This window comes from Solenopsis invicta, chromosome 7 (genome assembly GCF_016802725.1).
Source record: "Solenopsis invicta isolate M01_SB chromosome 7, UNIL_Sinv_3.0, whole genome shotgun sequence".
In the NCBI taxonomy this organism is placed as follows: Eukaryota; Metazoa; Arthropoda; class Insecta; order Hymenoptera; family Formicidae; genus Solenopsis; species Solenopsis invicta.
Genome location: NC_052670.1, coordinates 1,986,847 through 1,999,996, shown reverse-complemented (window position 1 = coordinate 1,999,996; position 13,150 = coordinate 1,986,847). Strand labels below are relative to the sequence as shown.

The 13,150-nt window shown below is 36.5% G+C and overlaps 1 protein-coding gene across 2 annotated transcripts in view; it reads right to left on the bottom strand.

Moving 5' to 3' along the window:
* Window positions 1-163: 163 nt before the first annotated feature.
* The window catches only part of LOC105195059 (ribosomal protein S6 kinase alpha-5), a 49,416-nt gene continuing 36,429 nt past the window's right edge, over window positions 164-13,150 (bottom strand). For both annotated transcript variants that reach the window (XM_011160278.3, XM_011160277.3), the window contains exons 2-7: window positions 7,588-7,662; window positions 6,205-6,423; window positions 5,685-5,800; window positions 5,354-5,554; window positions 4,502-4,939; window positions 164-4,390 (exon numbers count right to left, since the gene is read on the bottom strand). In XM_011160278.3, the coding sequence (XP_011158580.1) occupies window positions 2,777-4,390; window positions 4,502-4,939; window positions 5,354-5,554; window positions 5,685-5,800; window positions 6,205-6,423; window positions 7,588-7,662 (2,663 nt within the window). In that variant the 3' untranslated portion in view covers window positions 164-2,776. The remainder of the gene's footprint in view (window positions 4,391-4,501; window positions 4,940-5,353; window positions 5,555-5,684; window positions 5,801-6,204; window positions 6,424-7,587; window positions 7,663-13,150) is intronic.

The following is a 13,150-nucleotide window of genomic DNA, read 5'->3' as shown; positions in this document are numbered from 1 at the left end:
TCTTTATAATTGTATTTAGCTGACATTTAATAGTTATATTTAATTTTAACAAAACTATATAATTTCTCAAAGGCAATTGTTTGCATAATTAAGATTTGCTCCAAGAATAACCGTTTGGTGATTTTACGTTGAATGGTGGTGGTATTAAAATAATAAATTGCGGTTTATAAATAAATATTGCATTATGATATATTTTTTAACAACCAGTGGTAACAAAGGTAGGTGTCTCTTTTACGTATTTATAGCAACAGAACAGCACTCTCGTATGGTACAAGCTTCGACCTGCTTAACTGTTCATATATATTTATATTTATATGTACATATGTATACACATCCTTTGAACCCTGAAGGAGCGTTTGTAACATAACAATATATCCTTAGAAAAAAATTTGTTCTGCAGGCAATCGATGTAACTTATAAAGTTTACAATTTTAAATGACTTTTATGATCCTAAGTAGACATATGTATACATACCATATATGTGTATGTATATATGCATATACATACACATATATGTATGTATACATGCGTATACATAAATATATTCGTATGTATATACGTGTGTGTAAACATATATATGTATAAATGTATATATCTCTCCTTGTTAAAGAATATGATTTCTCTAGCGACAGGATTTATTAAATATATAGATATAATCTGTTACATCAGCATCTTTGCGTTTTAGATATATATATAATTATTATTATATACATGTTAAATTCGATATCTCACGTATAGCTTGTCTCCGCTACACACCGTACTTTTATTTGGTTTAACAGAGGAGTGTCGCTTCAGTCGTCTTTGGTAGAAGCATGCACATATGCTTTTCTTCGCGTAACGCTATCTCTCGTACAAGATAACACAAACGTTACTCAATTAACGCGTCTGTTCCCTGAGTTGATATACAACCGCATTTCAGTCTTTACCATTTTGTTATTTCATCTCTCACAGCAATTATTACACGTCGATTAAGACAATCGTCTCACTAGTATAAACACAGTAACATTTAATTAAATGAAAAAAAAGTTCAAGGCCGGAAACATGTCATTCTTTTCTTATAAATCCTCCTTTTTGTGACGTGAAGCTGTTACGTGAAAAAAATACCTCCTTCTCACGTGCTTTAGATCTTGGAAGAATGTAGTATAAATGACAAAGAGAATAAATAATAATTTAACGAGGATAAATGATAATCCCAAATAATGCACAATTCCTTTTGACGAAATAATTCCTTCACTTATTACAGGGGAACCTCCCATATCCGAAGTTCCATTATCCGAACAGCGTTTTGTAGTAATGTTTACAAATTATTTTAGTATACAATACAAAATTTAAATTTCTGTTTGAATACTTACATGGAATTTAATATGAAAATGTGTTTATTCTATTATCCGAAAATTCCCTTATTCGAATGATTTTGTCTCTCTATTATTTCGGATATGGGAGGCTCCACTGTATATAAATTGATAGTTAGTCCACACGTAAATTGTGAGGAATTGCATCGATCATGAATTCATAACATATTAAATCACAAAGTTATAAATAATCTGACTTAATTAAATCTAATTCATTTTCTCATAGCGCTCTGAATGCTTCATTGCAACTCATTCAATTCCGTCACCCTCAAAATTTTCACATATCAAATACTACATGAATACATCAAAGTGTATCTGACAAGGTTTTTTTCATGAAAAAAATTTAAATACTGAATAAAAATTCTTTTCAATTTTACTTATTATCTAATCAATAATCATTATTTTTTTGTAGTCATTTGTAAAAATTAATAGGATATTTAACGTATATAAACAAATTTTTTTTAAGTTATATAATTATGTATCGTATATATTCTCAATAACACTATCCGTAAAAGAGTGCTTAATTTGTATAATTTATATCATTTACTTTTTTTTAACAAATCGTACTTTTCAAATATGTTTTTTTCCTTTTTTTTATTATTGAGGTACCACTGGTAAGAACAGTTGCTTTTGTTATCTTCGCATAATCGCGCGTCATTTTTACTACATTAATATCTTTAATGTACTCATAATGAAATGAGTTTTTGAGGCACATTAACCACATATACACTCGTCATAAGCAATCGCTAAAATTTTCTTCGTATTGGCTAGTTGATCGTTATCGTCATCCCTGTGATTATCGATCGCAGAAGTGACGAAAAGGAAGAAAATTTTAACGGGAGAGTGTGTAATAAGTTATAATAACTTACAACGTTTGTCGTCCTCGCACTATAATCACAGACAATCCCAGATTAGCGCAACAAAACGATTCACCATTACATTCGTATCCGCCTACTTATACTTCTGTCTCTTTTTCTCTCTGATAGCGGTAATAAAAATAAAATTCTGTACACTGCGTAATAAAATCTGTATATTGCGTAAATCCTCACGACGAAACGTTGATACTTTGTCGAGACCCTGACCACAGTGATATAATATCGTTTTATACACGTCCATTTCTGGTATTATTCCGATATATTTAAATCAGCATCTCTCATAAGAATGCACTTTTCGACTATATAAATATTTAGATAGAAAATGGACCAAGATTTAGAGAAAATGGGATGGCATAATTATGTTATAGCTATTTATATATCTATATATATATACGATAGTCTAAAACTCTGGTGAGATAGGAATGATGCGATGTTCGCGTTCTGTACGAACGCAGAGAAGGCAGCGATGTTATACACCGCGTAAAATGCATAGGAAACAAGGTGTGAATTCATTGGAGCGTTACTGGACCAAGCATAAGTAGGAAAACTCTACTCGACTATAATCGTGGGGAGACGTTTGGGTCGCTTGCCGGCTTTATGCCTCCTATCGACGTCTCCTTCATCGTGCGTGGTCTGCGAGGACGACTCGAACGATTCCGCAGAATTGTCAGAACCTATATCTCTGTCCGAATTTATTATCTGTTCAAGTTTACGTTTCCGCGATCGCGTCATTGGTCCGTTACTACTGCTACCGCTAGCCTCGCTATCAACGTCATGTCGATGTCGATGCTTCTTCGTCGGGACCATCTGTTGACATGACGATTCGTGGTCGGCATTGCGTTTAGCCCGCTTCTTCGCGGTCCGCTCCAAGCCCTGTAGGAGCGAAAGTCTTATCGAAGAATTCGAGTCGGAAGAAGAAGACAGAGAACTCAGGTACTCGTTAACAACTTCGTCGTTAAAGTCGAAGACGCTTGGTGACGAGGTGGAAGTGTTCGGAGCGCTCGCCGTGGCGCTTGGTAGATGCAGCAACTGAACTGACGACGGACTCGAGGAGGAGGAAGAAGACGGTCTCGACGTCGAGGAACTGGAATTGGAACGTTTGTGCTTGCGACGCTGAGCCAGTTTGGCGGCGTCGACCGCGCGCAATCGGAAACCCTCGCGCTCTTGTGCCGACGTTGAACTGGCGGCTACCGCACTATCCGCAGTGTGAGCTGTGTCAGTGACGGGCGTTACCGGAAGAACCGTTGTATCGTACATTGTTAACCATGGATGATACACCAGAGAAGCTGCGGTGAGTCTATTGTTAGGATCGATCATCAGCAGACCTTTCATCACTTGCTTCGCACCGGGAGAAACGTGACTCCAAGCTTCGCTGTCGAAATTAATCTCGCCGGTTTTGATGCGCATCGCCACGTTAGGTGTGTCCGTGCGGAAAGGCGGATTGTCAGATAACATGAAATACAGAATAGTGCCCAGGGACCACATGTCGCAACTCTCGTCGTATTCCTGGTTGGCCACAACCTCCGGGGCGGCGTATGGGAGCGTGAAGCAGGGCGTGTGCAACGGCTCGCAGCTGTTCTTCATCCGGGCGAATCCAAAGTCAACTATCTTCACTGACGAATTCTCGCCTTGATGAACGTACACTATGTTCTCTGGCTTAAGATCACGATGCACCACACCGCACGAGTGCATGTATCGCACCGCGGACGCCAACTGTCGCATTACCCGCTTCGCCTGCCGCTCCGAAAATGGCCGCGGACGTTGCAACAATTCTCCGCCCGAGAGCAATTCCATCACGATGTACGTGTGAAGTCGATCGTGGTGAACGTCTATCAGTTTCACCACGTTCGCGTGACGCTGGCACGCACGCAACAGACTCTCCTCCCGGCTGCAATCCACTCGCCTACTGACAATCTTTACGGCATACTCCTGCTGGGTCTTGCGATTACGACACCGTCGACAAATCGAGAAGCTACCGTCGCCCAGAGCTGGTCCCGCTTGATCTAGCTCGTACGTCTGGAAGAACGTGGACTCCTCGAAACACGTGTTGAGCAGATCGGATAATAAAGGCCGCTGCGAACTGGTACCTTCCTCGCCACCGAAGATATCCCTGCTCACCACATTGTCGGTGAATAATATCGAAGGCGCTACATACGAATAACCCTGTAAAATCGTAATGAGTAAGAATTTTCGAAAATAATTAATAAAACCCTGACTATTACGCTATCAGATGTTTGTTTAGGATAATAAAGAAAAAGAATTAAGAAATCTTACCCTAAAATGTTTGTCAGCGTAATCACCATCAATGACTGCCGGACTATCAACGACAACGTTCATCTTTGTGAATTCGTCTGAAAAATTGCTAGTGTCCAATTCGTGCGAGATTTTGGGGACTAATGGAGGCTTGATCTGTTTCTTCTCCAAACCCTCCCAAGTGAATGCTGGTGCCGCATCCATGAAGAAGGGATGCTCTTTGAGCTCTTTAGCGTCGCGCGGTCCACCGCCTAATCTCTGTCGTGGGTCTTTGACCAGCAAGCGGCTAATGAAATCGCTCACATTGGCACTCAAGTGGCTCGGCATCGCTGGCGGATCGTTTTTCAATATCCTCCTCGAGATTTCCTGCTGGTTATTCTTCTCACCCTCAACCGTGAAAGGCGACGCACCGGTCAGTAATTCAAACGTTAGCACGCCCACACTCCACCAATCAACGGCCTATGAGAATGCCATCTCGATTGTAATATATTCATTTAAATGAGTATATACGTGACTATATTACTATTAATTTCGTCTAAGACACAATCGTATCATCTTTTATATACTTTACTCTTATGTACGTATAATTTTTAAGTATATATATTTTTTGCTTTCTAAAACATTAATTTAACAATTAGTTTGTGTGTTTCACATAAATAATATTCCAATCTTATACAATATAACGTAATTATATATAATTTTGTATTATTATATAATATCATAATTCATGGATTATATAAATTTAATTACAGAGTCAGAGAGATAAAACGGATAGAAATTATCACTGAGTCGACATCCGAGAAAAGAAACTAAAGTGACTAAAGGAATGAAATAACATGCGGCTCGCAGAAAAGTAGACAAGTCTCTACTTACGATATCGTGGCCGTTCGGGCCTGCCTTCACCACTTCCGGTGCCATGTATTCGATAGTTCCGCAAAACGAGTAAGTACGCGCGTTGCCGTTTCTCTCGTGCGGTAGGAACTCTTTGCTGAGACCGAAATCCGTCAACACGAGGTGCCCTTCCTTATCCAAAAGTATATTCTCGAGTTTGATATCCCGATAGATTACGCCAAGCTGCAAATAAAATTCATATAAATTCAATTTAATTCAATTTTTTACAAATCATTGCGAATTGTTTTCATTCCCGTCAAGGATATCTTGTTGTTTTTCGCGAGCGCATAATATGATTATATTAATGACGTACATCATGAAGACGCTCTAACGCCAGGATAATTTCGCCGATATAAAATCGCACTGCGTCCTCCGTGAAACAATCGTGCTGATACAGATGCGTAAACATTTCACCGCCGGCAACATATTCTGAAATTTTAAAAAATATCTCACATATTTAAAGTTCTATATTCTCAAGTGTGTGTGAGGAAGAGAAGACTTTTTTTGTCGCGTATTGTTTACGATATATGCAAAGGGCAAAATACGAGTGAAAGCTTTCTTTTATTTTATCTGTAATATAAGTATGAAATTTTTCATAAAATACATAAAATCTTTTAGCTTATCCGTTTATATCTTTAATTTTGTAATATAAATGAGATATTGAAATTATTTTGTAAAGGAAAGCTATTAACTTCTATTATTTAGCTAATGACGTGCCTTGTTTTATTAAGTTTTTGTTATTTATTTTAATTTTTTACTTAAACTTTTCTCTCTTTCTCTCTCATTGATAGATTTGTTTATTTTTCCTTTTTTAGTTCTTCGTCGAGTCTCACCTAAGATCAAACAGAGCTTGTCGTCAGTTTGAAACGCATAATATAGAGTTATTAAGAACGGACTGTCTCTGATAGCCTCCAGAATTTGTCGCTCAGACTTGGTGTGCTCCGTCGTCTTCTTCTTCTGCACGATAGAGGCCTTCTTCAGTACCTTCATGGCATACAGCCGTCCGGCGTCAGCACCCGTTCTCTTTCGCACTAGGAAAACCTTGCCGTAAGCTACGAAAATAAAATAATTGATATTAAAAACGTGACATCGCAATTTAGAGTTAATAACGATGTGATCGGGGAATGTTCCGTGCTGATATCGAAGAAGCAGTACAATCGGAAAAAAAGGTTTAGAATATTATCGGAAATTAGTTCACATAGTGTACCTTTATAGAAATGTAATACTTGGCAATATTGGCCAACACTTATTATTTATTTTAAGTATTAAAAACATTGTTGATTATAGTGCTTTTAATCGTTAGCAGTCAATTTAATATTGCCAATATTAATTTTACTGCTGAGGAAAATGGTTGAAATAAAAAATAGTAATAGAAATATTTATTTAAAATATCTATAAATACAAAATGGAACATACTGTTTGAAATAAATTCATATTTTTTATGTTTTTATGTAAAATAATAAATGTAAAAAAAAAACAAATAATTCACAACAAATAATTTATTTATACTGATGTACTTGAAATAAGATATTTTACATTTCAACATGTGATAAATAAATTTTCTTTAATTTTTATATTTATTTACCGATTTCTATTTTTTAAAAGTATAAAATAGAAAATAGTAAATCAAAAATAATATAGTAAGTGAATTTATTTTAAAATATATTTATAGAAAAATGAGTTACATCTCTACATTACATAACTGTAAAATATGTGTCATTTTTTTTATTTTAGTCTTACTATTTTCTACTTTGTACTCTTAAAATATAAAAAATAATAAACAATAGAAAAAGAAAAAATATTTATCCATGGCATCGAAATATCAAATAAATACCTTACTTCAAGGAAATATACATGTAAATGTTAAATACTATCTGCTCTTTTTATGTAGTAGAAAAAATACTTATTTCAAATAGTATTTTTATAGATATAAATATTTCTTCCTTCAAATAAATATTTCTATTGAATCTATTTCAATTTTTTCCTAGCACTGCATTTTTATAAAGGTAACAGAGAAGCGCTTAACATTTTATGATAATGACGGTACAAATATATAGCGTCACAAATGATTCGCATTATACTGTTACAAATATAGTTTGAATATTACTTATTACCAGTATTGTAAATATATTATGATTCAGGATTTGGGATACAAGTATTCGAATGTTACTTGGACAACGTTTTTTGGGAAAGGACTCTATCGAATTGTCCCTCACCTCCAGTGCCAAGGACTCTCAGCAGATCGAAGTGTGTCATGTCCACTTTCTGGCTGCCGTTGTCCGCTAGATTAACTATAACAGAAAAACGAAATTTCCATGAGAAAGGTTGGTACTCGACAATTTAAATCGGATCGATTGTGACACCCGTTATATCCCGGCGATTCGGTGGGATCGTTGCGGAACCGATCTCCGCTCAGGTGTTCGTGTACCGTGAAGCGGCTTTTACGAAATTTATGTAAAAGAAAAGAACCTGATATCACGAAAATTATCTTCGGTGGGCCCAGTTAAACGCGAGAGAGATCGATGAAATATATCGCTGCAAAATACTAAAATGATGTTTTGTCCGAAATTATTGTACGAATAAAGCCCAAGATATTTTCATGTATTTTCAACTAATGATATTTGCTTAAGAAAAGTGGGGGTATACGCTAAATAAGAGAGAGAGAGATTTTCAATAGAACAGAATATTTATTTATTCAGCTTTTCACCAAAAAAGGACTTGGTTTACAATACTTCTTAACCACACACGTCCATCCATACTTTACTCTTAATTTCTTACTCTTAATATCTGCATAGAAAAAAAATTACAATCAAAGAAGCGATCAATTTCTCGCATATGAGCAAGAGTATAAAATCTTCTTGAAAGAATTTTTTACATATTATAATTTTAAACATAACTTACTCTTCACGTAAGAAAAATTTCTTCCTGTAAAGCAAATTATGTCTATTTAAGATTATTAAATTCTTTCAGGAAGAAGATTTTATAACTTTGCTTACATATGAGAATATGATTGTCGATTTGATAGTAACTTTTTTTTCTACACCGAGAAAAAAAGTTATTAATAAATTTTTCAACTTGATTAAATTTCTTCAGTTCAAATATTTATGTACTCAAATAAAATATACATGTAGTTATTATAAATTAAATACATAAATGCTTAAACTGACGTTCAAGTATTTCATTAATTGTAAGTTAAATAAAATACATCAATAATCGAGTTGAAAAATTTATTCAAGTCAGTAACTTTTTTTCTTGAATTTATCACGATTCCGTTCACGCAAGAGAGAGATTTTCAATAAAGTAGACTCAACTTGGTCGAATGGTCTAACGGAGCTGAGCCGGAGTACACTAATTAACGATTTCTTGATTCCTAACGGTCGCATTCTCCCCGACACTCGCGTTCCTCGGCGACGTTGGTTGTCGCGCGGCGCGCGCTCCCAGACGCGAGGAGGGAGATTGCGGACGTTGTGACGCGCGCGAGGCTGACAAGGCTTCTCGCGAGACAATGAGGGCTCTCCTGGCATTCATTTTTCTCTCGACGCCGCCGCCGCCACCGTCGCCGTCGCCGTCGCCGCCGCGTGCGGCCTGCGGGGAGAGAAAGAAGGAGGAAAAGGAGAGAAGAGAACGTTCTCGGCGCGGTCGGGGCGTCGCATCGCGTGGACCGCCGGCCGCGGAATGGAATGCTGCTTATTCGTCGTGCGACACGCGAAGGTACGAGCACCTGCGATACCGCGGCTAATATCGGCAGGTGCGAATGTACACGTGAGCCGCCGTTGTGCCGCGTTTCGCTCCGCGGACCGTGTTTATCGCGGTTTCGCATAACAAAAGAAATCGCTCGTTTGCTACAACGGCTCGGCAACGAGCAGCTCGAGAGACGAGGTTCTAAAAAAAAAAAAGGAAAAACATAAAAAAATTAAATTTAAATCATTGAACATTTTGAATCATTAGAAACTTTGGATCACAAATTCGCGAGGATCTCATTTTGAAATGCGACCTTGGCGTATAAACTGCTCGTAGAGGAAGAAAAATATCATTAGAGCTCTTTCGTTCAACGTACTGAATTCTCATCCATTATAAAAACAAAACCTTTTTTGACTTACGACACACTTGACGCAAAGTTTTCTCTCCTCGTTTTCCTTTTCAAGCTTCGGAAGCTCAAACTTGTGCTCTACTAATAATAACAACTCCAAAGATCTGCTCTTTTCTAGCGCGTCACTTAAACGAGCGAATTTTCGAGTTACGTCGTTGTTGCAGCAAACGCGAGATATGCCGTCAATAATTAATTTGTATGTGTGAACATTATCGCATTCATTATACTCGAAGGTTTAGCGGCGCCAAGTTTTTTTTTTTTTTTTTTACATTAAAATTCCTTTGCCTCAAGGAAACTTTTTCATTTTGTACCGTTACTTCCTTAATTCATGATTAAATTGTATATCTCATTAAAATACACAACTTGGAATAGAAAGATTTTTTTAAATGGGAAATACAAGGATACATTTTTTTTATTTGCTATTTGGATTTTATTCTTTGAAACTATACAACAGTTATATTTCGAGGTTTGAGTTACGTCGTTGCAACAAATGAGCGATATGTCGTCAGTAATTAAAGCAGCGAGCGCGCGGCTCAATCGAAGGAAAAAAAAACAAGTCGTATAAAAAATTCCGGAGATACAGAGAGTTAAGTGGGTTTTCAGGCACGGGTTTTCAAACGTGGCTTTAGGCATTCATGTATTCCGGAGCAGCAGCGGCGCGGCGGCGTTGCGATTATGTTTCAGCGTTATATAATTCGCGGAACAACTGTATCCACCGCGGTGAACGTGGCGGACGATAAGAAACGCAGAAAACGGCCAACGATAATGACCGGTAAATAATGTATAATAATGATTTCGTCGTTGTTTATTTCTTTCGTTATTCGCGATTTTGCCGCCGACCGGTATCGCCAACTGGTAACGCGCTCGCCCGTTCCAGTTTTAATTCGTTAAGAAAAACAGACGCTGGATATAATCGGGGAAAGAACCGTGAATAATGACGAGACGTATAAATAAACGACAGAGAAAATATCGCGGCGCATACGCGAGCGAGATGTAATTTGTCTCGTTATTAAAGAATCGACTTCGATTCGGTTAAATGTGCTTCGCGAGGGATACGTTTCAGACTTATGCGTCACGTTGCACGAGCAACGCCCGCCTGCGTCATATGGGAAAATTTCCAAGGGGACAGCTGGGATTCGCATCCGATTTTGGGGGGGGGGGAGCGGGGACCACCCAGAACGGCGGAGGTTCTTCATCCTTACAGGTGGTTGCCAGGCTTAATCAGCGTTTGAAGCTGCGCGTGAAACTCCTGCAAAGCGTGTCCCAGAACTGCGGCTTTCCTTCTGCCACAAAGTAGCATCGACCTGATCGTCGACTAATCGCGATCTCTTATCCCAATTTCCAGATACTTGGAAAGTATCAACAAAACGGCTATCATCCACCGAAGTAATCCACGTCGTCTCACGTTTGATAATTTTGCGCGTATCTTTTGTACACGGCGCACATATCTTTGTACTTTTGTCCGTACGTTTTCCGTCTTATCTTTCCTTATCTTTTTTATCTTTTTTTTATCCTCTTTTATTGTGCGAAGTAATTAAGTAGGTCAAAAAGTTCACGGGCAATCAGAAATCCCTGTAATATCGCTTTCAGACCCTTTCATTGTCACATTGTGTTATCAATAACAAAAATAATGAGGAATAAGCGATAAGATTTGCTCATGGTGTTCATTTAAGGGAACAGCCAGGCGGCTATGTATATTAGGAAAGGATGACTAATAAGACTACCCCCTCCCCACATCGTGCTCATTTCGTTGACTCATTCGAAGGTAACGCAAAAAAATGAGAATCTAAAGATTGCAGCTACGGCGCAAGTGGGTCACGATTCTGTTACAGAAATTATAAACGGCATTGCCACTTTCACTTTTGCATCTTCACGTCTCTCTATACTCTTCCGCGGATTTTCTTTTCTTTTTTATGCCAAGAGAGAAACCCATTTCTCGGTAGGGAAGCGGCGAAAGGAGCCGGAAGATCCGGCGAGATCCAGCTGAATCAATGCGAGAAAATCATAGCCAGAGGGTTAATGCGATCTCACCGAGACCGTGCAGAAATCGCCGACACTCGCCGCGATTCACGTATATACAAATCTCTTAAGCTGTAGGCTAATTCAGAATAAATCCTTCGTTGCAAAAATCTTAACGTTAAATGGTTTAACTACCTAATCGTCTTTTCAAAATTCTCATCATAATGAAAGCACAATGAGACACGTGCGGCCTAACGAGTCGTAAACGTTCATCAAAAATTTAATCCTCTTGATGCGTCCTAGCATCTCAGAATCGCCTCGAACTTTTCAAAAATTTCGTTAAAATTTCACGCTTGAAAATGTTCTTTTTCCAAGTGTAGCAAAGCAAATTATCATTGAAAAACTGGAAGATTGTGTATAAATTTTTTCGCACAAAAACATTACACAATAAAAAATCTTTTGTATTTATGTTGAAATCTAGGTTCTTTTGAGTTGAATTTTTAACATATTGGAGTATTAATTTAATTAATACTAGTATAATTGTATTATTTTGAGAATGTATAAAACATTTCTCAAAATATGAAAAAAAAATTATAAAAAAATTACAGACATTGTTTCCGAATAAAAATAAGAAAGAATGAAAAAAATCTCAATTCTTTTATTTAAGTACATTAAATATTCAAGATGATTCATGTAAAATTTCATTGCGATGCAGAGATCAGTTCTATAAAATATAAACAACATTTATTTATTTATTTACAAATTAACTAAACAGACAATCACAATAAAACTTTGTATAAATCATCTTGAATACTTAAAGTACTTAAACCAAAAAAATGAGATTTTTCTTAACGTCATAAAAAATAATTTAATTTTTAATGATAAAATAAATGAACTATAAAAATGTTGTTAAATAAAAATATAATCTTATTCACACAACTTTCACATGCATATAGTTTATTTCAAGTGTTAATATTAAACACACATTTAAATTTTATTTGCAGAGATTGTATATCCGACCCCTCCTTAAATTGATATTCAACATTTCTTAGCATTAAAGTAATACAATTTATGGAGAAGTGAACAAATACTATAAGAATGAAATTTACTATAAGTTTTTATTAAAATTTTAATTCATTTTCTTACGATTAAACTACTCTAACGCAGTCTCGAAATTCGACGACGTATATATTTTTTTCTAACGTAAGATAAATGACCGTACGCGACACGCGTCAACATGTTAATTTTGACACTGAAGAAATATGTTTCCGCAATTTGTTTTCTAATAGTATCGAAGTGTTCTTTATATTAATTTTTTACATAATTTTTATATTTCTAACTTTCTAATATATTCATCTTGTGTTAAATTAACAAAAAAATTTGAATAGACCTTTTGGGACATATGATACATTAAATTTATCACAAATTTTACGATTCTATGCTATTATTATACCAAGACCCAGCTCTGACGACATAAGAAAGCTTATTTCTACTCAGGGTCGGGTTGTTCCATCTCCGGATAAACTATGTGGTGAATTATCTAATGGATAAATGTCTATGTCTACACATCCGTTATATGTCTGTGTGTAGACGTAGACATTCATCCATTAGATAATTTACCACATAGTTTATCCGGACATAGAACAACCAGCCTTATGTATATTTACATATCGATCGATATTCACCTATTACAGTGAATTATCATCATTATTATTGTAAATTATCATCAT